The sequence below is a fragment of the Phoenix dactylifera genome, unplaced genomic scaffold, assembly GCF_009389715.1.
Source record: "Phoenix dactylifera cultivar Barhee BC4 unplaced genomic scaffold, palm_55x_up_171113_PBpolish2nd_filt_p 000092F, whole genome shotgun sequence".
NCBI classification, from domain to species: domain Eukaryota; kingdom Viridiplantae; phylum Streptophyta; class Magnoliopsida; order Arecales; family Arecaceae; genus Phoenix; species Phoenix dactylifera.
The window spans coordinates 1,166,217-1,193,425 of NW_024067680.1; the positions used below are offsets into that span (position 1 = coordinate 1,166,217).

The following is a 27,209-nucleotide window of genomic DNA, read 5'->3' on the forward strand; positions in this document are numbered from 1 at the left end:
CATAAGATTAATAAAAATTTCATTGATTTTGTGTCCTGTATTGACTACATAAAGACAAAGCAGACACATCTAAGAAAAATACTAGGAGGAGTAAAGGAACTTTGAAAATTATTCATACATATGTATGCGGGCCTTTTTTTCCCATGTCTAACAAATGAAATGTATTTTGTCACATTCATTGACAACTATTTATGGTATATATATCTTTACCTTCAATTTGATAAGGCTAATATTTTTGAGACCTTTAAAGAATTTAAAATAGAGGTAGAGAGACAATTAGAAAATATGATTAAAATAGTCAAATCAGATAGAGGTGACGAATACTACGGTAGACATAGATATTGGATAAAGGCCAAGACCATTAGTGAATTTCTAAGGAAACAAGGCATTGTACCACAATGCCTAGGCACATCAGATCAAAATGTTGCAGCTAAAAGAAGGAATTAAATGCATAAAGAAATGGTTTGAGCTATGATAACTTACTCTATCCTGTTTATTGGTATGAGGCTGTAAAGACAGCTATGCATATCTTAAACAGACCCTACTAAGGCAGTTTAAAAGTCTCCTTATAATCTATGAACTATTAGAAAATCTAGTTTGGAATATATGTGTATATTGAGATACCCTGCTGAAGCCAAGGTTTATAATTCCCAAGAAAATGTATTTGACCTTAGAACGACTATTGGTTTTTTATTGGTCATCCAGAGAGGTCAAATGGGTATAGATTCTACTGTCCATCTTGTACACCACAAATATTAGAAACTAATAAATCTAGATTTCTAGAGGGTGGCATTTTAAGTGGAAGTGGAAGATCTTGAGACATCGTCTTTGAGGAAATATAGAAAACAATTGTTCCAATGAAATGGAAGTTTCTATTTATATGCTCAAATGCAGTCATTTCCAAGAACGATGGTTAATAGTCCTCTCCAATGTTCATGAATCTGAAATCAACACTTTGAAACCCAAAAAACAAATGAATCATTACATGTAGTTTTCTTCTTTTACATGTTCAAGACTATCCCTTAGCTATAGATGGGCACTTCAGCCACTCCTCCGGATGTCGATAAACATGGTGAAAGTTATACAACCATCTTCTGCACTGCAAGTATAGCAGAAATGCAGCAATAGAATCAGATATGTGTAAGGAACCCCTTTCAGCTTTCTGCAAAAGTCATCACCTCTGTTTCCAGCCCCGGGAGTTGGAACACAAACAAGCTTGGTCACTGGGTACACGAAAGCAACGCCGCCTCATATGAAAGAGCTGAATATTAAAAATTTATATTATTTTTTTTTACTTTCTGCCACAGCCCAACCATCTTCTACGGGGCTTTTTCCTTTCAAAATTCGCAAGTTTATGAAGTGCTGCCTTTGTCTCACGAAGCTGGACCCCGTACTGCTTCTTCCACGCTGTAAAATGGGACTTCAATTTTCGTAGATCTTCCATGCCTGAACCTGACTGCTTCACCTCAACAAGGATTCGTGCATCATTCTCAAAGGCCTGCCTCTGCTGTTCGAACTCCTTTGCAAGACGGCCAACTGCATTCTGCTTGTCGGTGGAATCTCTTGCCGGCCCAGAGTCAGAAGTCTGATGTCTTTTTGGTGCGGCTTCATGTGTGCGTGCCTCAGCAGACATTGGACTTTCAGAGTCATGACTGTGATGAATTGGTAATGCATCAAGCCTTCCAGGTTGGCTCACTCTGTCATCAGCAGCAACACTCTTTTTTGCTGCAGCCAGACTCATCTATGACAAATTGCCAGATTCATTAGCTATACGTGGCAATTCTATATCCAGTTACAGAATTGTTGCATAAGGACTTAAGCTAACAGGGGGTCATTATTAAAGTGTAAAGCAGAAACTTGAATTATATAAGCAGAAAAATACAAACTTCGTGCTATGCATAAATACAATAACTTAACCGCAGGACATTTGTCAGGGCAAAAGGCATGGGTCTTAGTTGTTACTTCCCATCATCACTCTCTCATTTACAGGACATCAAAAAGGAGATGAGAAAATCAGAATTTCGTAGAAACAATCAAATGATTCAAATCTCTATCCTTTCACAAGGGAAATCTCATTGTCAGAAAGTATACTTTATCTAACTGAGAAAAATTGGTCAGCAGATTCACCTGCAAAGATGTTATTTGATTCTGCCACATCTCCTCCATAGATTTCATTTTCGCCTCATACTCTGACAACCTTGTCTCATATTGCTGAAGTTGTTGATGTAATGCAGCATTCTCCACCAGTTTTTGTCTGAGTTCTGCTTCAGACTTCAGAATCCGCATCTCCAGCACTGCTGGAACTGAAGCCTGCACTCACAAAAATTTTACTTTGGTGAAATAGTTTAAATAATATCATGGTTCTGAGGGGGAAAACTACTTTATAGCTTCCAATGGGATACAAAAAATAAATAACTAACGTGTCAAGATTTGACTCACCTAAAGAGCATTAGCTCATATTTCAAGCAAGAAAAAAATCATCTCTTAGGATGGCATGGAAAATAGGATGCTCAGCATCTCAGGATTCAGTTTTCTCCTATGTTCGATATTTTCCACTATTCTATTGTTATTAGATTCCGCATGCCCAAACAAAAAGTATTCTGATTAAAAGCAGCTCTCAGATCTTAATTTTCTTAGGTTTTTTTAAAAAGATAAAAAAGCAACAAAAGATTCATCATGATGTCCTCAAGTAGATATTTAAACCTGAATGGAGACTAAGTAAAATTTACAAGTGAAATATTACACTAGAATTGTTTACATTAGCAATACCGAGGAGCTCCAAGAGTATACGAACTCTGAAGAAAAAGCATATAATGTCCTCATAGAATTGGACACCAAAATGAACACTGAAACTATTATTTATAGCCACCACTGCCACTTTTACAGGCAAATTACAACACAGATATGAACATTTTAATTTAATGGCGGTATGAGAAAACAAGCGATATGGAGAAAAACTGAAACTACTAAATTGGCCATATCCAGGCATCCATGATTTATCCAACTGTCAAAACAATAGGATATTATGAAATGTTTGAAATTCAGTTTCAGGCCCCCCAGGTAGAGTTTTGGTTTCAGCAGTTTTGGTAGTTCCACTTTGAGTTTCCAAATTTCAGTCAGAAATATCAGAAAAAAAACAAAAAGAAACAAGGAAAAAGCAAAAGAAAGAAATTGACACAAGTTATTTCACATCACTTTGTTGTGTTATGAGTTATTTGGGATCATAATCTGTGTAGCTTCAATAATTTTAGGCTGAATTTTGCTATATTGAAGCATAGCGCACTAATTTATAACAAAAAATTCTCATCTCCCAAAATATTGGCATTGCTATCTTCACAGGTTATAATATCCTTCAAATCTAATATGCACATGTATGATGTATCTTCATAGTCTGTTCCTAAACCGGCTGAAATTGGCCGAAATTGGCTGAAACCGACTGAAACTGACGGAAACTAAAAATTTCGTCCATTGTCAGATTGGTCTCAGCTGAAATGAAATGGATAGGTTTCAGGTGAAACTTAAAACGTTGTTATTATCATAGCAAAAAAACGAACACTTTATGAACATCGCAACCATGACTTCTACCACCATACAATTGTACTTGGCAGCAAGTATAAGCTAATTATCCTTCATACTTAGTCCTTGCTACTACTTCTACAGGTCATTTCCACCTCAAAGTTTGAACTATATATGCTAACAGACATTGTAGTTGCTTCTGCTTCCTATATGCTGCCTTCTATGAGTTTTAATCTCTTCCCAACTGGAAGATTGGCTCAACATGAAGTGCACATATGAAGAACAAAATGCATGACATCAGCATTTCTTGCACAAAGTTTTTCACAAAAAGTGCTTTCTAATTCTCTTTTACATAAACATACCTAATACATATATATGTCCATAGATAATGCACGTTCCGGCATGATAATGATCTTCACATTTCCTAATGATACATTTTGATAAATAGCTCATTTTCTTTGAGTATTTGATGTAATGTTAACATGGAGCTTGTACATAATCAGTCATTTGTCAAGTACTCCATTGGAGTATGAAACTTGTAATTGTATATATTGGCCCCATGATCTAATGATATATGGATTCACTATAAGGCATACATCCCAAGTTTCACATATCAGAGCTAAGATTGGATTTTCATAACATATGAAGAAGTGTGAGGCATCAATTTGATCATCCCACTGTTCGAGAAACATTAAGCGGACAACAAAATGAATCTAAATCTGCTGGCAAAAACTGCCAGGCTATTACAGGAATCAAGCAGTTGCACCATCATTTACTGCCAGAAAAGCTGCTAAAGTAGATGGTATGTTAGGTTTATGATGCTCTCCGAAGAGGAACTTATCCCCATATTTGGATCATGAGTCAAAGCATCTAAATTTAAATATTTTCACACAGCATTCTGATAAGTGCCATGGATGACTTTTGCCAATCTTCTTTCGCAGGAGGACATGCTACTTGGTTTGGAGGGTATTCTGGGCCTTCCTTATCATTGAACGGTAAGCCACAATGCAATTAGTGGCTTCAATAAGTTTTTGGTCATTGGTACAACTTCAGTTCCTAGACAAAATTGATCTCTAAAATTGTCCAGTCCTTTATAATGCTTTGAAATACCTCTCCCACCCCAACTCCCCTTCTCAAATAAAAAAAAAACATTTTGGATTCAAATGGTTTTAGGGCTTCAGTTTTGCTTATTTCTTTGATCATAGGCAGGATTTACTGCTCGCAGAGAACACGTCGTCAACAATTTCTCAGTTGTTGTAAACCATCCTAGACCTGCTTTATGCTCTATTGCTATTTATTTACAATTTTCGCTTTTGTGAGCCGCTTTTTACTAGTTACTTTTTCTTTTTTTATCATTTTAAGCTTCTATATACTCTACTATTTACAAGACATGTCATAGTCAGCAAGTAAAGAAGCATGCTCTATAATGAAATAAGAACGGCAAACTATCAGTATCATGCGTGTGAAGATCAGTTAGTGGAAATTTACATAGTCTAAGGTACGAGTAAGAGGAATAATTAACAATTGCATGTTAAAAATGTGAATAAGCAGCATAGATCTTAAACAGACTAATTACAATCCTCTTATCAATTTAATCTCATCGAATAGGCCAAAAATCCAACATAAATCCAAAGTAGATTCAAGTATCAATACTTCATTGCTCCTAATCCATAAGAAATAGTCATGGATTATGACACAACGAGAGCAAACAGCATCTCCATAAGAAAACAGATAATGAGCAAGTAATAGTACATATAGGGTACAACCCGGAGTTTCCTAAACACTTGAGAAGACTACTAACCAAGCAGTTATCCTTGTAAAGCAGGCAGTCAGTAGGTTTTCCTAAACCTTTCTAGCTGGGCACAGAAAGCCTTTCTAATAACAAAAGCAATGCAGCTTGCCTATAGGATCCCTACTTGACCACGCTTTTTGTTCTTATAGAGCCCACAATCCTTTCATGGGGCCAAACACCTTCTGCTAGTCAGATCCCTTTAGCCATTTTCCATCCGGAAATATCCTTTTCTATTATTAGTACATGGCCCTCCTCTAGCCATTGTTGCAACCCAACTACGAACCTTGGCCTTTAGGGTTCCTTCAGTTTCTTGCGGATTTCCTTAGGCTTTATTCGGTGCAAAAGCTCTCTCCCTTGTGACCTTATCTCTAATCAGCATTTGTGCCTATTGTATTCGTTCCCCCTTCTACCATGAATTTTCAATTCCTTGTCCTATAGTTATCTTCTCTTGGCCTTTGTCCCTCTCACTGAGTTTGTTCCACCATTTATTTGGGGTCTGACGATTTATCATGTCTCTGACTAATTTTGGCAACATCAGTCAGATGCATTTCTAGATTGTCCAAGTTTTTATTGTTCAGTTCTCAAGCAAATTTTAACTATCAAGATCGGATCTTACTTTAGAATGACCCCTCCACACAGTTCACCTACTACCTTAAAATTTTTCAAACATGGTGTCAGCTCACAGTTTAATTTGCCCTACCTTCCAACAACTCCATGAATCTCAAACTTGCTTCCTCATCCATGGGATCAGTCTTTTAAACATCTTAAGTCTTTAGACTACCATCATTATCTTGAGATGTGTAACAACTCAGGACCTCACCCAAAATGGCTAGCCGGAAAGTATTATTTGGGTTCCTTGATCCTGTATAAGTACCCAAGATCTACCCAGCGAATAACCAATATGGGACTAAACACACACCTGCACGGGTCCTCACATACTCCTCCCATTTAAACCCCGACATCATCGTCAGGCTAAGGCTTCAAATCCATTTAAATTTAATCATAAATACTACGATCGGCCCGTGGTTAGCCCAATAGAACCGTGCTGCAGTGTCCCCCTAGTCTATATAGGTTATGGCCGAGTCCGCTCCGATACCATTTGTAACAACCAAAAACCTCATCCAAAATGGCTAGCTAGAAGATATTATTTGGATTCCTTGATTCTGTATAAGTACCCAAGATCTACCCAGCGAATAACCAATATGGGACTAAATACATGCCTGCATCTAGATCTAGCTACTTATTAACCCCGCTTGGCATTTGTTAGCTCATTCCTTTTTACATTACATTAAAGGGGCCCATCTATATGTCAGCAAGTTTTAGATCAATTGGTGGCTCATACACATAAATAGTGCCAAACATGCAGATATTTAGCATGCCATTTTTGCAGCATAACATTGTCAATGCTGCATGTTTACAATTATTCAAATTGATTTTGCTAGCTAACTCGGTTTTCTGCTGTGACTTTAACAAACGTTTCCACCATCATCTTAAACGAATATATTCATCACTTGCAGTTCTCTATCAAACATACGCATATTTAGAAGATCTCTATGCTATCAGTTCTGAAAGTGAAGTTGCACGTCCAGGATAGACCTAGCATGTGCCGTTTCTATGATCTCTAATGATGGAATCTTTCTTTTATTTGGTGTTAAGCTCCATTTATCTCATTATTAGCATTGCACCTTATTCCTTTGATTCATTGCTTATGCTGGTTACTCTCCCACTGTTGACTTCAGCATGTCCTGAAACTCATCCTTCAAGCCTTGCACCCAAAATGCATCTTGTACAAATCACATCAGCCACTACATTACCTTGGTGGTTCGTTTTCTCTCAGCAAGGGAATTTGTTTTTTCACTCATGATTAACTTATAGTCCTTTTCTTCTTTGTTAAAGTTCATATGACCACAATTGGTACATATACATAGTCTATTCTTATTGCACCCTGACCTCTTGTATATGCATGTCTCCGAACTTGTTTGGTTTGCAGGAAGGATTTTAACTCACTGAAATTTTTTTTTTTTGAGAAGCTGATGCTTAGATATATGGTACCTAAAAAAGTAATTTTTGCATATTTGGTTGACAATGAGAAAGTGATATAAGAAACACACTCTCCAGGGCGACTTATATTTGGTTGAGCATCTGGTTTCCTGAGAAATTATATAAAATACCTATTATACCCTTAATAGCTATTTTTTAAATATTTTTAGATCTAAAAATATTTTTAAATATTTAAAAATAGCTATCAAAAATATTTATTGGGTTGAGTTTCTAGAGTTCTAACAATTTTTAATAGTTAGACAACTTTTTTATATCGTGGCCATTCTTTCATAGTATATTTTTAGTAGTTTAAGATTAACTATTGAAAAAAGCTATTAAGAAGATCATGAAATATGGCTTAAGGGCATTTTTGAAAAAATAAAAATTACTACAATTTCCATCCCGTGGGAAAGTGGCTTTCCCATGTCCTATATGGATTTTTCTTTCCCATAAAATGTGGAAAAGTTATTCCCATAGAAAAGTTACCTTCTGTTCTCTCTCCTTTGAAAGCTCCAAACAAATATGAGATATTTTTCTATTTTCCTGATGACCACACTTTCCCCCCAACTTTTCCCGCGAACCAAACAAGTCTTGAATGGTATGTGACTCCAACAATTTGCTTTTCATATCTTAAAAAAGAAGTAATAAAAAAATCCAAGTGACATAAGAACTTTCATGATGACCATCAAAACCATCTTTTGACCTTCTTTTGATGAATATTTGCCCAAAGAGTATCCACAAATAGAACAAGAATGGAAACATCCTCTTTAATATCATTAAATAAATCTGACATAAAGTACCTGTATTTGTTGAAAATTCTTATGTAGCTCTATATTAATTCTCTCATTATCAAGCTTGGATATTGCTAGACTCTTTAGATTGATCAATTTCTTCCTTGCCAACCAACCACGGATACCTGCAAAAGAAAGGAGACAGAAATTTGAGAAAAACTATTAACCACAATTATTTATGAACTGTCCTTACTAAAATTATACTGCTAAACTGCAAGGCAGTAATATGCTTCTGCAGGTCTTCAACTGTTTCCTGACAATCTGCCACTTCACATTGTTTTTTTGTATGGAAACAACAGTCCAGCAGAATGTCTCACTATTTCACTTCAAACAACTACTACACGGACCATAATTCTTAGATGGAATGGTAAACTTCATGTTAGAAATTATAGACAATTGTTTAAAGTGAGATAAATAAGTTCCCTGGTATAACCTAGAATATTCTCTGAATAAAAAAGCATCCAATGGATTTCATATGATAACAAAACTGTAAATTGAGGGAAATTTTATATTGGTGGAGAAAATATACAATTATCCCACCTTTCTCCTCTCAAAAAGGAGAGAACAAGCCAAAGTAAAGAAATTAGCTGAGTAAGAAAATTATACAAGTCATATAAGTTTGTCAGAACTCAGAAGTATGTAAAATATCAAAATGTGAATCATATGGAGTAAATAAAAAAATGAAGCTATTTGATGGACAATGAGTTAGAAGGTTCTAAATCTATCCCAAACTTTGACAAGAAAACTATATTTTGTTTTGCATTAGAAACTTTTATATGAAAATTACTCACAAACAAAACAAGGAATCAACAATAAAAGTTGATATTCAATGACTCAGAATCCTCATGGTTTTCAGTTGATATGTTTTTGATATTCTATTATCTTCCAAACCTGAAGCAACTATTGTTCATGTTTAACTTCAATGTTTGGACAAAGAAATTAGGGAAAAGAACTTCGTTAAGTATGCTAGAGAATTTATAAATATCAAAAACATTTTTTTCCAAACTTTATGAACACAGCCTTTGAATGAAAGCTAACTGGGAATCCCTTTTAAACAATGGAAGGCATATCAATCTGCCTAATTCAAACAGCCATTCTTGAACTTGATTAACAACATAAACGAAGTAAATTAGTAAAAACAAGTCATTGAGTATCACTAATATGCGATTGTAGGATTACATGATTGAAGTGCAATCACTCCTCTCTTGAGCTCCTGAAAATTATGGCGAGATATAAGACCACGATAACGTCTCTGAATCCAGAGGATTGCTTGCATCGTACGGTTTCTAATATCTTCTAGAGAAGCTATCTGCAAATCATCAAACAAATACATAAGATGACAATGTTGCAGGGTCCCATGCCCTGCCCTCTATGATAAATGGGTGGGTCAATTTTAAGACCTACAGAAAGATGTAGATTCAAAAAGAAATCAACCTATAGAATGAATCCAAATTCAATGCTTTGGTAATGAAGGATCTATGCAATGCTAAATTGTTATTATTGATGGTTGTTGTATTGTTGTCAACAAAGAAAAACTAACTGAACTTCTGACTGTAACACTTGTTCTTTAACTCCATGATTTAAATTCTTAATTTATGAATTCAATTCAATGGAACAACAAACAATTTTTTTTAAAGTACATCTTTCTGGCATTTATCATTAGATCATGCGTAACCTACTTAATGATGAAACAAGCACTCGGTGGTTAACTAAATGTAAATGGCTATAAATAAGTTTGGCTTTTATTAACATTTTCAAAAATGGAGAAACAATTCCATTTTCCTTGCCGTATAACTGCGAACAATAATATATAATAGTCCTTCAGTTTCATTTCTTAGAATTTCACCATACACCATATATCGTTATAGTTTTTGTTATTACACTAGTGAGCTTTATAACTCCAGTAGAAACTCATGTAAACCTGAAATACTGAATATATGCCTAAGTTGACATTCAATAAGATTAGGTAATAAATATGGTTTATTGCTAGTTGAATAAGTAAATGAATGACAATCTAGTTTGTATTTTTATTTGCTCAAGACTATTACAACCAATGTTTGCCGAACCAATACTAGAAGTCAAACCAGCCGGCAACCAATTCAGTCCATGCTGGGCATACCCAAACAGGGAGAGGGATGGGGAGACAGAGAAGCAGAGAGAGGAAGAGAGAGGGAGATAGAGAGAGGGACAAAGGGAGAGAGAGGGGGAGAGAGAGGAAGAGAGGTGAAGAGGCTTACTTGTCGTCGGTCAGCATCATCAGCATCAAAGAGGAGCCCTACAAGCAATCGAGTGAACGAGATGGGCGACCAGGAGAGCAGGATGGGCGACCGAGCAAGTGGGACGGGTGATCGGGCAAGCGATGCGAGCGACGGAGCTTCGAAGCTCCAATCATGGTGTAAGGGGGGGGGGAGAGAGAGGACCTCAAAGGGCATCGAGGGGGTGGGAGGAGGCTCGAGAGGTTTTGAAGGGGTTGAACCGACCCGACCACCTAAACCATTCCAATTCTTGACTGGTTTGGGTCGGTTCAGCCTTCCTTGATTATAATTTTACAAACAATTTGGGTTAAAAAATATTTCATTTTTTTCAAGGTACCTATAGAAACAAGTAGCTATTACAAGTCATTTTAGAAAGGCAGAGTCCAGAATTTTATCAAAATCATCTATGACCAGATTTTTTATTCTAGAGGACCATGTTATCATTTGCCGAAGCAGCATAGATAAGCATTGCAATTCTACCTTTTTTTGACAAAAAGGAAGGGAGACCCCATTTACAATATGGGTCTGTTTGGAGCCCTATAGATGGAGTTGTGCTGCAGCTCAAGCTACAATGCAACTTAAGTTGGTTGTAGCTCCATCTTAGATGGAGATGAGGAGAGTGGTGGAGGGAGGAAGGAGAGGATGAGATGGAGAAGCAGAAGAGGAGAGATGGGGGGAAGGATGGGGTGAGGAAGGAGAGGCTAGGGGGAGACAATCCAGAGGAATCTTGGTTTCGAACATTGGCAAGGAGGGTGCATGGGCGTCAAGGATGGTAGGGGGAGCGCTAGATCATAAGGGAGGTCAAGGATCAAAGTCTAGAAAGGTGTGGATGAGGGAGGTCGGGTAAGGCATGATCGAGGGAGGTCAGGTGATGTGTGGCGGGTCACGGCTGGGAGATCTGGCAAGATGTAAGAGAGAGAGGTCAAGGGGAGGTTATGCAAGGCATGGCTAGGGAGATCGGTAAGATGCGGGCGAGAGAGATCAAGTGTAGGTCCAGCAAGTGTAACAGAGAAAATTTGGCAAGACATGGGCGAGAGAGGTCAAGAGGAATTTTGACAAGGCATGGCTGGAGGCATACGGTGAGACATGGGCTAGAGAAGGTTGAGAGAAGGCCCAGCAGGGCATAAACGAGGGAGATCCAACGAGGCAACAGTCAGAGAAGCCTAGGGGAGTCAAGCGGGGAATGACTAGCGAGATTCGATAGGAGGAGAGGTCGGGATAGGGAACCAAAGAGGAAAAAAATGATGACATGGAATGGGATGCTAAGACTTTGATTGAGATGGAATAAGGAGAAAATCCTTTTCTTTATTAAGATACCAACTTGAGCAGCTACAACTCGTCCATGGCCATTTTGGCTGTGGATCAACCTAATGCAAGATAGCCCTAAGTTGCAGCCTAGTGATCAACTCAATTTGTTGTGCAATTTGAGTTGCAAACATCCAAACAAGTGGACTATCCCACACTAGCAACTTGAGCTGCATGTGGCTCTACTTACAGGACTCCAAAGAGCTCCTATAATTACCCAAGTCCAAAGTTTTGGGGATGCACGATCTAGGAATTGAACGCAAAACCTTTGGTTACTGAATAAAGGGGTGCAACAACTAGGACAAGCCCCACTTCCACATTATTTATTTCAATATTATAACTACTAAGTGGATAAATTACTAAGCGGACCTTTGCAGGCAAACAAAATAAATATTGTATCTGTGTACCCATGATAATGTCACCCATAGACTAAATCCAAATCCAAGTTCATGGTGAAAACTTTGCAGAAGTTGTCATGTATTTAAAAGATTTTTCAAGGAATTTCCCACAAAAGATCCATCACTTAATAAGGAAACCTAATTCGTAGCTCACATGTATGGTCGCCCATGGAAAAAGAAACAAATAATAAAGATGAATAAAACTGAATTACCTGTCCTGCACGGAAAAATAACTTCGTGTAACCAACTTGATACATTTCAGGTAGGATATTGAACTGTTGAAGAATGGCAACTGAAACACCGAGTGGATCCTGAAACTGAACATCCTCCAAGAGAAGAAAGCCATACCTTAAGGGACAATTATAAAGGCATCTCACAATCACAACCTATAATATAAATGAGTCATGAAGGAATCAAATATAATACAGATGATATTGACTACCTTTCCGCAAATTGTTGATGTGTCATCCGACTTGGATAACCTGACCTTGAAATCCTGACTACCTCCAAAACCCCACAGCATCTGAGCTGTTGTAAGACGAGATCATTCTCATATATGCCAGGAAGCTGCTTATTGTTTGGTTTAATGCATCGAATGAAGTGAGGAGTGGTGCGTTCTAACCGCTGCATCAGTTTGAATAATTGACCCTAAAAGCATATAAAGGATTTTACAAGTAAGATAAATTAGGAACTCCACAATAGATTTTCCAAGAACATATTAAAATGCCCAAAATTTCCAAAGAGATTTTCCAAGAACATATTAAAATGCCCAAAATTTCCACTTTTAGCTAACATAATGTTGTAACTTTAAGTAAAATGGTTGAAATTTTGCAGGCAGGTACTAATGGATGAGTCTAGCAAGAAACAAGAAACATGAATAGTTTCCTTCATAATGGTTTGATTAAGTTTTAAATTTTACAATCCATCTTGATAAGAACATTGTCCAGGTTGTTTCAAGATCTGACAGACAGAAAGGTCAAAACTAAGTGCATCTTGAATCTAACCTAGCCTGAATAACAGAATTTTACTGGAGAACACATCCCAACAAGATTCATTGTGTCATTACAATATGTCTTAGCAGTAACAACATATGTTCCTTCATTAATCTATCATCATAATAGTATTTTTCCTGACCTTCTGAAATACGGTTTCTAAGTGTACAGCTTTATTCAAATTCCATTACATATACAGGCATGCACAACAAGAATTTTTTCAACAAAACCATAACTCTAATCGTCCACCCTTGTCCCAACTATGCAGTGATACTGCTAAGAGACATCCAAACCCAAAAAATGTTGCTTACAAAACATGCATATAACATTTCATCACAAATCAACTAAAATGATATGCTCACAAGCTGCAAAGTGCAGACAGTACTATATACTTTAAAGTCTAAAATGATGTTTAGTTTTTTTTTTTTCTTTGACTTGTATGTCTTCTTTTTTTAACCGCTTTTCCAGTCTCTTCCATATTTGGATTTTCAATTATTTTCTTATAATTTTTCATTCAAAGATGCTAGCATCAAAATTTTTCCAATCAGTTCGAGAAAAGAACCAAGTCTTCAAAGTTCAAACCTTGCTCACAGTAGTTAACACACAAAATGGTCACCTGAAATGTTAAAAAGTGAAGTCCATTCAAGTCAGGGTACCAGGCAGCATATCATGACGCACTAGCAATTGGCATAAGTGATATAAGCAACTAATTCATAGATGCTATGACCCCATTGCATGCTTAACTAAAAGGGGTATACCCAAAGATGGTCGTGATAACATGATTTAAATATCATTTGTTTTTTATTTAATGAATAATGTAGCATACGACCAAATTGATTGCTATGCACATGGTACTTCTATTTAGGGTGGACAATGTGGCATTCGCTCGCCTCCAACATCTATGACGGGTATAATTGAAAAATAAAGAAAAGTTGAAGTTAAAACGAGAATACAAAGAGGTATCATGACTCTCCCATGGAAGTGGACTTAGAGAATGATGGGTTCATGTGCAGGAATTCCCTTAATATAGCAGATTACCAGCACAAATTCTGCATTCTGAAAAATATTTGGTATCTATTATACCAAAAATAGGTAGTGCTTCTATAGCTCCCACCACTAAGGCTATAAACAACTAACTACTAATAAATAGATATAATATACCAATTATCCCATGAAGAACATTCATTAATCATTACTCAATACAACTTTAAAGGAAAAAAAACAAAGAAAGAAAAGGATAGGAATATATCTTACAATTTTACGCCTTTGAGTATGCAAGGATTCTTTCATTATGATCAAACAAATATCAGATTGCTGCAAGTGGCATACTGTATTCTGATATCTAACAAATCAGAGTTTAAATCACATCCCGACCTAAGCATGGTATGATGTACCATACCGAACTGAACGGTACCTGACGTACCGTACCATACCGATACCGGTGGTGTACCGACACTCACTATGCGAAGCGTACCGCATACCATACCGTACCGACACTATTCTAGTGTGGCACCGATACGGAGTCTGGTACCGATACAGCGAACCTTGAACCTAACATAAAGTCTTAAACCACTTTCCAAGAAATCTAGAACCAAAGAAGCATACGGCGATCAGCTAATAAACTTAATTTCGTCTAAAATGATGAACATGTATCATAAAATTAACAGAGAAAGTATACTTAAAATCATTATAATGATGCAATAGAAATTGACATTCTTAAACTAAGTCATGTCTTTTTCCTATAGAAATTCTAAGGGAAAAAAAGAATACAGAAAATGTTGATCAGAGACAATGGAAACTTTATTCATGTTCACATGATGTACCTTAAACTTTATCGCAACACTCTGCTTTTGTGATTCAACACTACCTAATCGTCGAAGAGGACTAACTGGATTCTGTGATTGATTAAGTAAATGAGCAGCCAATAACTGAGGGAGTTGGCAGTTACAAGACAGAAGCAATTGGATAGAATCTGAATGAAGTGGATCTCCATTCTTCTCCAAGAAGCCATTTGTTTCATACAAAACCTGATGAACACAGTCACACAGTGTTAGTCATTTGAATTACACTAATATGGTATACAAATAAACAAATATAAAAGGTTATCTCCATCTACAAGTATAGGTTCAATTGCACCTTACCTTGCAAGTACTTTTAGAAAATGAAATTTATGCAAAAAAAAAAGGAAAAAGATTACAGATGCAAAGCACATCTGAAATTAACTTCATTCTTTGCATGCATCACTAACTAAGTTTAAACCTGTTAAGTTTGACAGTGCATAGAAATTATATCGGGTGCATTATTCAATATGTTTGCCATGCATTTTCCTCCTTTTTTTCCTTTTAATTAGATTGTGCCCGGATTGTGTAAAAAAATTCTGTACATTTTTTTTTTTTTACATATGACCTGTGGTTACATGTCCTACATACCGTAATTTTTTCTTAACAAATGGCCTGTGGTGTTGTGTCCTACATATAAGGCTAGTCCTTTCTAACTGAATATGCTTCACTTAGTTCCCTCAAGAGATGATGCATGCAATCCAGTACTTGCTCATTAATTTTTTACATTATCTAATCACAAGTTCATCATTATAAATAGTTAACAAAATTTCAGGAAAAAGTGTAGAATTCAGCTAAAGTTGGATTTAAATGGGTTGGCCCTCTTTGCTATCATATATTCACCCAATAGTTATGACTAGAATCTCTTCTGAATCCTCAAAGCAAAAAAAAAACACAGATCTCACTTTCTTTGACAAGACAAGTCTATCTCCACCCTCCAACCACATATTTAGTATTAGTGATCTAGTTCTAACAAAACAAACCACCCCATCTGCTGCCAATTAATAATATTTGAAAGGAGGCCTCTACTTCTTTCTTCACCAGCAAAGGATCTATCAGTGAGGGAATCAAAGTGTATGGTTATTTTCATCCTATCAAGCCACCGTGCTCTGACTAGATATATATACTCATACCATTCAAATGACTATGGAACACATCTTATCCATTCTGTGTTTTCTAAAATAATATATAACAATTTCTTTTGGCTATTGAATCCATTTTAACCACTACAAAACTTTCATATATGCTTTCATGTGTACTTCTAATTTCTTGAGAAGTGATTTTAAAGTTTTCAGTTCAGCTCGCTTGAGTTGCGTCCCTAAAACCCATAGCTTGTCTTTCTCGGGCTTGTTATTGCTTTTATAGCCACAATGCATCTTCTTCTGGAATTTCAGAAGAAGGATGACAGAACATTAAAAGAATAGAAAAGAGAGAGGGACAATGATTGTATCTTCTAGTTACAATAGGCTAACTTTGGATCTTGTTTGCCCTTTTGAATTAGCCTTAGATTGTGAGGATCAAATTTTATTGCTATGGGTCAGGGTAGACATCACATGAATAAAATGCACACACTGATGAACCTGTGCTAGATAAATAACAAAGAGACTCCAATCACAAATTACCCAACTCCTTATCAACTATCCCAAGGGGGAAAAGAAAAGATCGAAAAACCCAATATTACATGACAGCATTGTGATTACCACATCAAGTGCTCTACTCTAAAAGTGAAAAGTATGAATTTGGCATACATTAAGATTGAATAAACTTCACAACTTGCTCCTCATTTTGATGTTATGTTTTCAGCATTTCATGATTTCGTCATTTTTCCTCATATAATTTCTTAAATGATGCAATTTACTGCTATATAACTTGGTTTTCATAATTTTCTTTATTTTACTCACCTTTATTAACTATGTTCATCAGAAATTGCACCAGTATCAGCATAATGTGGAAATGAGATGCAGGCAAGACTATGACCATGACCATAACTATCAAGCATTGCCCCAGCTATGTTCTTATCCATCAAATTAAGGCAATGCAAGACTTAACAAATTTAGATTATTTCATTAGTTCCAAGAATAAATTTGCAGATCAAATAAATACAACTTAAGATGCAGCCTTGGAGATTCATGTAAATGTATTCCTGTAAAAAGATAGGGTGCACACTTAATAAAAAGAAAACAGAATCAAAACCATGAAATATTAGAAAGCACTCTTTCAATATTCATGCATGAATGTTTATAATGAAGTCCTCATTCTTTCAATATTCATGTATGAATGTTTATAATAAAGTCCCATAAACAACTTAAAGACTTGGATAAGAATGACTCACCTCTCCAGCATAGTGGCAAATTCTGAAGGCACCTTCTCTTTCCGCCTTAAAGCAACGATTACCAATCAAATGCTGCTTAAGCTTGTCAGCAAGGGTCAAATCAGTTGCTTTGGGGAAAGTTAACTCTTCATCCAATAAAGATAACAGCCCCAGGGGTTTCTGTCATTCACAGGATCTCAATGTCATGATCCAAACATCAAAACTATACTTCAAGCAGTATGCCATGGCCATGATATTGTCGAGAAAACATAAATGCAAATGCCATTAAACTGTCATGAATGACAAACAAATGGTAAGATTTTCCTTCAGAATGTTTTGAATCCCACTATCAGTTAAAGTGCCTGATGTGTGGTACAAGCTCTTGGAATTATTTTTTTATATTACTCTACAATTTGATTTCTGAGCTTGAAGATTTAGATGTTATGGGAATTTACAATGACATTGATTGACTGAGGAAGCAACAGGATTCTTCTAGTCTTTTTCTGTCGGATTCTTTAATCATTTTATTAACCAGAAGGGGGTGGTTTAGCAGTTTGCCCTCTAGCTTCAGTGTTGTGTAGATGTGCAGCCCAGAGAAAGTTAAGATTTTTTTCCTTTTGGAGCCGGCTACTGGATATATTGGTCAAGTGCTTGCTAAGAAGAGCTGGAAGTTACATCAGAATGGTGTCTTTTATTCTGCTCCTGCAGAGACCATAGATCATGTTTTTAATATTCTCTATTAAGTGCCTTTCAGGTTAGGGGCGATCCATCTTGCAGAAGTTAAAAGACTAGTTTGAAACAGTTAGTTGGTAGTTTTTTGCTAGTGGTTCTGTTTTGTAGATAAGCAAACTGGGTGATCCATTGTTGTATGCTTTGTGTTCTGTTTGTTTCCTTTCTTTCACTATCTGTATGATTTGGGTGGGATCACCCTCCCAAGTCAGTAAGTCAAATCCAAAATAAATTAATCATAACTGAATACAGCCAAGAATGTGGAATCTGAAACAGAGGATTAAAATATCATGCTCTGATTTAAAAATGACAGGATTGCCTTAATGTTCAGATTGGCATTTCGCACATATTTGCATTTACAATTGTTATGCTGGACTTATAGGTCATGCCCTTGCTACTGCAATGCTCTTGTTACCATGAATGCATTTGAAGCACCAGCAGGACATGAATCTACAGGACCAATGCAGCACATGAGGGATAGGATGGTCAGTTGGTCACACTGTTCATTATGAGCACTATATGCTCAAACAAAGTGTTATAACTCAAAACATATAGCTAAGTGAAAAAATAAATAAGCAGATTTTCTAGTATAGATTTATCAGAATTCATATCTCAAAAGATAATGCAATGGAAATGAACGCCTAGATCTTGTACACACTCACAAAATTAATGACTTTCTAACTTTCCATCAGCAGAAGGCATCAGGTAGTGAATGCCATTGGCAGCCGTCATAAGAAGCAAGTAATACTGTAATAGTCTCCAAAACAAATTGCAATGCAAACTGATCAAATTTTATAAAAAAGCTAACAGAGCCCAGATGACAAAGGAAAGAAAGGAAACACGAACATTGATATATGACAGAGTAAAGAACCGGACATCTTTTATGGTTAAACTTCTCAACAATTTTGCTGCACTCAACACTAGCCAGAACTTTATGAAAACCAGAGATTTATTTAAAAAATAAAGTCAATAGTTCAAAAATGCCTTCTCAAATGTAAACGATCACAAAATTACCTTCTCAAAAAGATTTAAACATTCAGTATTGTCTGCAAATTCAACTTTCGTCCAGTCGATCCCATCTTGGATATATTCCTAATATCAATAAGAAAAGCGCATAAGGCCCTTCGCAGAAAACCAGGTTATTTTGTGCACAGACAATCTTATATATATGGTACTTATCAGTAAAAAAGAAAAGAAAGAAAAACAAAAAAAAGAAAAGGTGACTTAAATCTCACAACTATAAGTTAGGCATTATGTATAATTAGAAATCCTAATACCAGCATATTTGGGATGCTCACCTCCTGCTCAAGTTTGAACGGATGTCGATTGAAGTGCTGCTGCAGTCTTTCATTTGCATAGTTTATACAAAATTGTTCAAAGCTGTTCTTCTGCAACAATGACAAGTGCATTTTCAAGACATAAGCTTGTTGAGAATGTCATTTCAATAAACAAGATATCAGACAATAATCGTACATCATAAGATTCAAACCCATATATGTCCAAAATGCTTATAAATCTCCCAGTACGTGATTTTCCGACTTCCAGTGACCTGTTAATTTGCTCTACAAGCCAGTCGAACAAGCTAGAATAAATTGATTTTGCCAATGCATCTCTGGTGCTGATGGCCTACAGAGGGATAATATGCCAATCAAAACCTACCACATAAATGCAGGCAAAGAGAGAGAGTGGAAGGTGGGGGGTGTGGAGAGGGGGCAGACAGTTGGCTAAGCAATTAGGTACCTGGGGCAATGTCAGCTTTTGAATAACTATGTCATTTCCAGCTTGAATTTTGTGAGTTGATAAAGTCAGCATCAGGTCAGGAACTTTGCAACCCATCAATTTTGTCACATTTGTTACAGCTGTACAACATTTAAAATCAATGGTGCAGCATACTGGTGAGTGAACATATCAGCTTTAAAAGACATCCAGAACCAAACAGAAATTCTGCAGAATTTATTTACACTAACAACAATATATTCTACATGGTCTGTAATGCAAAATCAAGTGCTATCTTATTTCCACACTATTTTCATATTTATGCTTCGAGTAAAGGTTCTTGCATGATATGGTTCATCAACAAAAGTTGATGGCCCAGATGCCGTAGCCAAATTTTGCAGTATTCATATTTTCATGTTTCACTTTTCATATTTTCTTCTTAATTCTACATTTTAATATCTAAACCATGGTCTCAACTCTCAAGTATCATTGTTGTATGACAACCAAAATATCATAAATGAAATACCAAGAATGCCTCTCTCATTAAAAATTCTCTCTGGAATGTGATTACAACAATACGAGATTTCTCAGTTCCTATACATGAATTCAATCTCTTGACAATGTTAGTTGAAGCTTCCCGTTAAGTTTTAAAATGTACAGGTGCAAGTTGTTGATCGAATCCTAGCGACATCAAATTTCGGTGCCACAAGTGAAATCACAAAAAACATAAGGGAAAAGGAAAATAGGAAAATAGGAAAACCTTTAAAGAAACTTGGCATGTAACAACCAACATCTTTTGCCTCCACCAAGGTTCTTTGAGATCTGCAAGCTACTACTAGTGCTAGGCTATCACATCAAAATATCAGGTCATCATCTGTATAGATGCATTCTGTTAATCGCAATCCATGATAAAGTAACCAAAGTTAAAAAAGAATGTTCTACTTATTTATTGATGTAAGTTAAACATTAGGTTTTATATTCACCTTTAGTTTAATGGATTTGTTAAGCAGCACAAAATAATATGACTGTTACTGCATAGTCATAACAGGTCTGGGACACCTTATTTTAGAGACTTGAATATTAGTTAATATAGATATTTCTCTCTCATTGAGAAAGTCAAGTTTAAATCTCACTAGAAAACCTTCATTGATTAGAATAGGTGGGAGGGTCCTAACTTTGGTCATAGGTGGTAGACTTGAACATATAACCATATTTGCAAGTGAAGCAAATTAACAGATTAAAAGTCAGCACATAAATGTAGGTTATGGAATATCAGATCATTCTTATGAATTCAGTTCACAATCAGGGGCCCAGAATTTGATTCCATCCACCATGAAATTGTAGCTGCATTTGGAATGTATATGAAACTCTGTCATGATCTAGAACCATAATAAGGAATATCATAATATTAATACAGAATAGATTATTATGAAGCGTCCACCAGAAAAAAGCAAATAATCATAAAGTTTATCATTATGAGCGCTTATAAACCATCTAAATGAAAGAACCAAAAAAAAATGGCTTTGTAGAAATTTGACTAACAAGAATACCTTCACTTGGAACGACTTCCACATGGTTTTCATTGTCAATTACCAAATACTCAATATTTCCCAGCCATAGAACTGCAGCAAGCATTGCAAATACACTCTCTTGATCTTCCTTAGAGACTCGAACAATATCTAATGCTTCCTGGACAGTTGAACACCAATTAGAGCAACATCCAGAGTCTTATGACTTCCAGAAGGCCAGATTGAAAAAAGATTCATACAAGAGGTTCAAAAACGGGAATCAGGGAAAAATCTAAAATACCGTCAGCCTGTGAAACCTTAAAGCATCATCAACATCATCAATTCTCAAACAGTCACTCTGCTTCAAATATTCGTAATTGTTGGCTGCTTTCAGGTTTAATTTCTCTGTAAATTGGATTGAATCTTCAAACAAATGTCCAGCACAAAATTATTGCTATCTAACGAATATACTTAAAATATAGATGCTCATCAAAGAGTAAATCATGTGCAGTAAAAAAAATGGCCTCAGTAAATGAAAGGCAAGCCAAGCCCCTAGAAGTTCGTATGTCTCATGTAACTAACAGAACTAAAAAATAAAGAAAAATTTTTCTTTTTGACTACCTCTGAGGGATGCAGGAGCTCCTGCACAAAGTTGATAGAATACATGATATGATCTTTCTCCTTTTGCTCGCTGAACCACCCTAGACTGCTCATGGATGATATAGAAACCTTCAGTGACCAGTACATCGCATAGCAAATAAGCTAAAGTTTCAAATAGCAGTTGACATACCTTCTCAAGCAAAACTGCAAATTAAGTTCAAAGTCAACGAACAAGGCATAGCAAAAGAAATTAATTAGTTGACTAAATAGTAATAAAAGTTATTTGTTTAAATGTGTTAAAAGAAACAAGAGTCATTAAAGCATGCTCACAGGTTTGGATCTTTGCACCGCAAATTCTTCCAGATGTACTGAAATGTATATCAATCAGCTTCCCCTGCAACAAATTATGGGAACAAACAGCTACATGACAAATCTCTCAAACGCTCATTTTGACCATGAAATTACCCACGAAAGCATAGTTTCGTAAATTATGGAAGCATGCCTGTTACAGACACTGTCTGCCTGTCACTAGGAAAATAGGAAAGAGGACTCACAAATCGGCTAGAGTTGTCATTTCTAAGTGTCTTTGCATTTCCAAATGCTTCTAGTATAGGATTAGTCTGAAGAATTTCATACTCTATACCACTGCCACCCCCCAGGGCAGCAAGGTATTGCATCGCAATCTTCGCTGTTTCAGTTTTCCCAGCTCCGCTCTCACCACTGCAATGCAAGCCAAATGTCGAAATTCCATCAGCAATTTACCTAGGGACTACATACATACAAATGATAAATAGAACCTTGGAGAGAGAAAGGGGTAATTAAAGAATTCATATCTATGAACCGAGAACCTGTCATTTACCTAATGATGATAGATTGATTTACTCCATCTGCAAAATCCATATATTAATTACAATGGTTGTTCATCATACTGCATCCAGAACTATATGCCTAAAAGTAACCATATCCTCACCTCTCATCATTTCATTGAAAGCACTGTCAGCTATAGCATAGACATGTGGATTCTCCGTAGTTTTCTCCTTATAAGCTGCAATATAGTCATCTCCATAAAGAGGAACTTCTTTAAAGGGATTGATTGCAACCAAAACAAGCCCTGCTTTGGTCTGCATAAAGAAAATATGCAAGATTATACAGGCATATGCAAATTGAAGAATACAAGAACAACATCAATTTGTAACAATACTTACATAAACCATATCATGAACATATCTGCATTTAAGATTGTGAAGAACTGAAGGTTCATTTAAGTAACTAAGCTGTATAAGATCATCCACTCCATCAAGGACTTGTGGATTTGATGGTAAGAGATTTTCTACAAGCACTGCCAAAACCTGTGTGCAACAAATAGGGAGTGCTTAAATACCATTAAACTGAGTGGTTATTGCCAAGAAAATACTAATACACAGCTAGACCAAACATAAAACTCACTCTGCCCTCAGGTAGCAAGATATTAGCATTGTTCCCTGAAATTGATTGGATTTCTCCCAACCCCCACTCAGCATCTGGAAGACGACACCAAACCTGAAGTTTCTGAAAAACAGAAGGCTTAAAATTTAGTGAATGTATTCCACATCAATCACTAAAATTTAATGGAGAAAGTACAGAAGTGGAAAACTTGGAAGCAAGCTTGCTCATCTCCATATCAAGAAAAACAGATCTTCACTAAAAAGGAAACAAGAGAACTCTAAGCACTTTAGGTTTAGGGTGTTTGTTGTTCATGAACTATACAATTATGACAAAAAAAAATGAACAGTAAAAATGGACAAAAATAGCCTAATTTAAGCCTGAGAACCCAAAAACTAACAATCAGAGAGGTTAAAGTCAAAAAAAGGATTTGACATGCATGCCAATTATCAAGAGACGAAATTGCCAAATAGGGGTGTCAAACATATGTCGAAAAAGGGGTTCTCAAACATCCTCAAACAAGGTTTGGGGGATGAAGGTGATAGGAGTTGGAGGAGTGCAGAATAAAGCCCTCAAAATATGTGGACAAGTATGAGGCTATCAGAATGTGAAAAAAAACTTGGTGTGATTGTGCATATGGGTGATGGTACACAACATATACAAATAATCAGCTTCTAATATAATGTTTCCAAACATCTTCATGAAAATTCAACACAAGAGCCAAATCCTCATTATTCAAAGAACCTTGGTTCCACTAGAATTAGGCAATTATTCTGGCTGCAACATGTGCTCACATCATCAGAATTGAATAATGATTTTTGATGGCAAGAAGACAGGTATGATCATCAGGATATTTTGATTTTATGAAAGTACAAGATGATGGAGACCGATGAATATGATAGTAACTTGGAAAAGAAGATACTAGAAAAGTCTGAGGCTCTATAAAAGAACAAAGTGATCTGTAATTTCCATGAATCACCATTTTGAATACATGACACCTATAGTGCTCAGTTAGGCAGCAAATTGAATAAAAAATTAAGATAACAGAGTTGAATTTAAGTCCTTAATATAGGGCTAGTACATTTGCTAACCCATTCTTCATTCATAGCTTGCAGAAGAAACAAAAGACTCAAAGATGAGACTGCTGGTTGAAAAGAATGCATCATTCTTCTAGTTTTCTTCATGATTTTAGGTGTCATTAATGGAAGGAAAAGAAAGTAATTTGTGATGATGGATGGGAAAAAAAAAAAGGTGAATACCTAAGATAACATGGATGTCAGTTGTGAGGAAGAATATAACAAAGCTTGGAATACAATCGGAGGTGGCCCTAAATAAAAATACTTGGCGAATGAAGATCCATAAAGCTGACCCCAGATAGTTGATAAAAGGCTGGATGCTTATGGTTTTGGTTATCAATATTAAGGGGAAAAAAAGATCCTACATATAATCAAAGAGAAGGTGCACAAAGCTTCCAAAGGGTCTATACGACCATAAATTTTATGGTTGTAAGCAGAAAGATCAATTTTAGAGTTTTAGATATTTACTAAATACCTCAGCAAAAATTGTGCTGTGGAGACATGACAACTTTGACTCAGAAAGGTGCACCACACCATTATTCTCCAAAAAAAGAAAGAGTATTTGTATGTATCTCCTCTAAAAGTCATAGGAAGTTCTCTCACATATTCACTTACTATTAGAATGGGAAATTTTCATGTGATCCCCACAGTTTCTATCCCAAGATAGCCTTTCCTTTCATGTTTTCCAGATCCTGGAAGTTCCCCAGGCCACAAAATGCTAACTCTGACACTGTTCCATCTACTTAATCAGAAGGCCACCATATGTGCAGATTATGTTGACACTGAAACTAGCTTTACTAAGTTTTATGTTCTTATTAAAGTATCAAAAAATTAAGTACTTTTAAAGTGATAGGTGATAGGCAAATCTAATAATATATTAAATTTTATACAAAGCACTGCACTGCTTTAACAGCAAAATTTTTATGTTCTATACAGTAGCTAATTCAAAGATTAAGTGAAATTCAAGAGTATCATCCAAAAAAATTACCTTCTTTAAGACATAATTTTTTATGTGACCAAATCTCAGCTTCTCTTCCAACAGACCCACCAACGACAAGGGGTCCACAGGAGACCCCGAGCCATTGACATCTTCTGACCTTTCTTCATAGCTGTCTAGCTTCGATATCTTATCATAAGGAGATTCTTCTGGCTGGTCGGATTTTGAGAACCTTTTGCTTCCAAAGATACTGCTTTTGAATACTGCTTCCTTGTCTTCCTTCCAAGCCTGCCCATCTTTATTCTGCACCCATTTCTTCGGATCCTTCATCAGGCATTCAGCTGTATTGGTTTCTATCTTAGAATTTAACAGCAATGACCTCCTCGAAGAAGGAAGGCGTCCTCTTAAGGTGGGTCGTACCGGCAATGCTGGTGGCACATCCTTCGCCTTCCGGTCCCTCTGCTCGAGAGCCTCCAGCATTTCCTCCAGCGAACTCTTTGTAGCCAGTGGAGTTAAGGGCATGGCAGATGACATGATTCCCCAGACCCAAGTCACAAAACCAATGCTAACAAAATCACAATTTTCTCAATCCAGTATCATCTTCCTTAAACCAAAAAAGTCTGATTTCCCTCAAATACAGGAAAAGAAATAATAAAACCTCAAGAAATCGTCATAAAACAGAGATAGAGACTAACGATGAGCCCAGCGGTTCCTCAAAGGAGCTCAAGTCCTAACACCTAATTCCACAACTCTATTTCCCAAAGCGAACGAAACACCAAACTTCTCAATCTGGCTTTATCTTCTTCACACCAAAACCCAATTCTCTCCTCAAACTCAAATAAATGCAATAAAAAACGCAACTTTCATCTACTTGACATGGAAAACCAAAAATCCCTCATCAAAATCGCAGCTTTTCCTCATTTTGATCAAAATAAGACATCAATAAAGAAGAAAAAACAGAAATTTCACCGCCCAAAACCCGCATCTCTGAGAATCGGAGCGTGTTTCCACCGAAGAGAGCCTCTGCGACGGAGAGGAAAATGACAAGGAATCGCAGCAAAAAAAAAAAAAAAAACTACTTGCAGAACCCTAATTCAAGTCGCCCGTTGGGGAAGCTGGTAGGAGGCGAAACGCTTCCAGGGAATGGAACGGAAATCAGTGTTCTTCGCTCTCCGAAACATTGCAAATTTTCCGGAGGCACCTCTCTTCTGAAGAGCTTCCAACCGCGTTGATCTGTAATTAGAGGAAAACAACAGAAAGGGATTCTAAAATTGTTGTTTCGGTGAATGGGGACAAGGGAGATTTTATGCGTGAAAAGCGCGAGCTCATCCTTTTTCCTTCCTTTTTTTCCGCTTCTCTGCTTTTAATGAAGAGGAGGAGACGGAGGATAAGCCCGCCAGTTTCGGAGACAACAATTGGCGAGTTGGTGTCTTTACATCTAACACCCTCACTTAACAATTATTTGAATACATGGCCACCTTGCTCACCTTCCAACCCAATTGGAGGTTGGTTCAGGTTAGTTCAATAAAACCAACCCAATGTCAATTGGTTCTTACTTTTTTGACCTGGAACTGAATCAAATAATAATATTGGAGCCCAACCCAACCCGGCTCAGTTAAGATTGGCTGGAGGCTTTCTTCGCGACCCACCATTTAGGACTTTGCCTCGGCAAACCTATATCGGCGTTTTTTCTTTTGCATTATCTTATTCTTTTTTATTCTGTTGACTACCCTCACTCCTGCCGGGTGTGAAAACAAATAAACTACTAATTTTATTCACTATAATAAAAAAAAAGTTTTTTGCATTTATATCCTTATAAATATCTAAACTTTCATATATACCCTCATAAATTTACTATATATCCACATATCCTTATAATTAATATTTTATGTGGGGCCATTATAAATATCTTAAATTATATATATATTCTTGCAAATTTACTATATTTATGCATATGCTTATAATTTATTTCTTTTTATGAAT

At 36.3% G+C, this 27,209-nt stretch overlaps 1 protein-coding gene across 2 annotated transcripts; it reads right to left on the reverse strand.

The window, feature by feature from the left end:
* Positions 1-849: 849 nt before the first annotated feature.
* LOC103718698 (myosin-1-like) lies at positions 850-26,598 on the reverse strand. 2 transcript variants are annotated; one of them, XR_003387827.2, is made up of 24 exons: positions 25,278-26,598; positions 23,238-23,339; positions 22,997-23,140; positions 22,762-22,912; positions 22,651-22,678; positions 22,346-22,511; positions 22,122-22,185; positions 21,982-21,995; positions 21,813-21,897; positions 21,493-21,596; positions 21,234-21,372; positions 19,708-19,826; positions 19,441-19,593; positions 19,266-19,355; positions 18,982-19,059; positions 17,260-17,418; positions 14,913-15,116; positions 12,540-12,745; positions 12,310-12,445; positions 9,319-9,448; positions 8,149-8,264; positions 2,128-2,310; positions 1,179-1,741; positions 850-1,099 (listed from the first exon to the last, which is right to left on the reverse strand). XR_003387827.2 is itself a non-coding variant. In XM_008807627.4 (23 exons), exons 1-23 carry the CDS (start codon positions 25,758-25,760, stop codon positions 1,292-1,294), a joined length of 3,504 nt encoding a protein of 1,167 aa, XP_008805849.2. In that variant the 5' UTR covers positions 25,761-26,598; the 3' UTR covers positions 850-1,291. The 2 variants fall into 2 exon arrangements, 1 of the variants encoding a protein (XP_008805849.2); XM_008807627.4 differs by having other exon boundaries at positions 850-1,741.
* Positions 26,599-27,209: the final 611 nt, after the last annotated feature.

Coding starts and splice junctions, on each gene's coding strand:
- LOC103718698 (XM_008807627.4), bottom strand. CDS start 25,760: ATGTCATCTGCCATGCCCTTAACTCCACTGGCTACAAAGAGTTCGCTG. Junction 19,060..19,265: donor CGTTCAAACTTGAGCAGGAG/GTGAGCATCCCA, acceptor TATTGATATTAG/GAATATATCCAAGATGGGAT. Junction 12,446..12,539: donor CATCAACAATTTGCGGAAAG/GTAGTCAATATC, acceptor TTGTCCCTTAAG/GTATGGCTTTCTTCTCTTGG.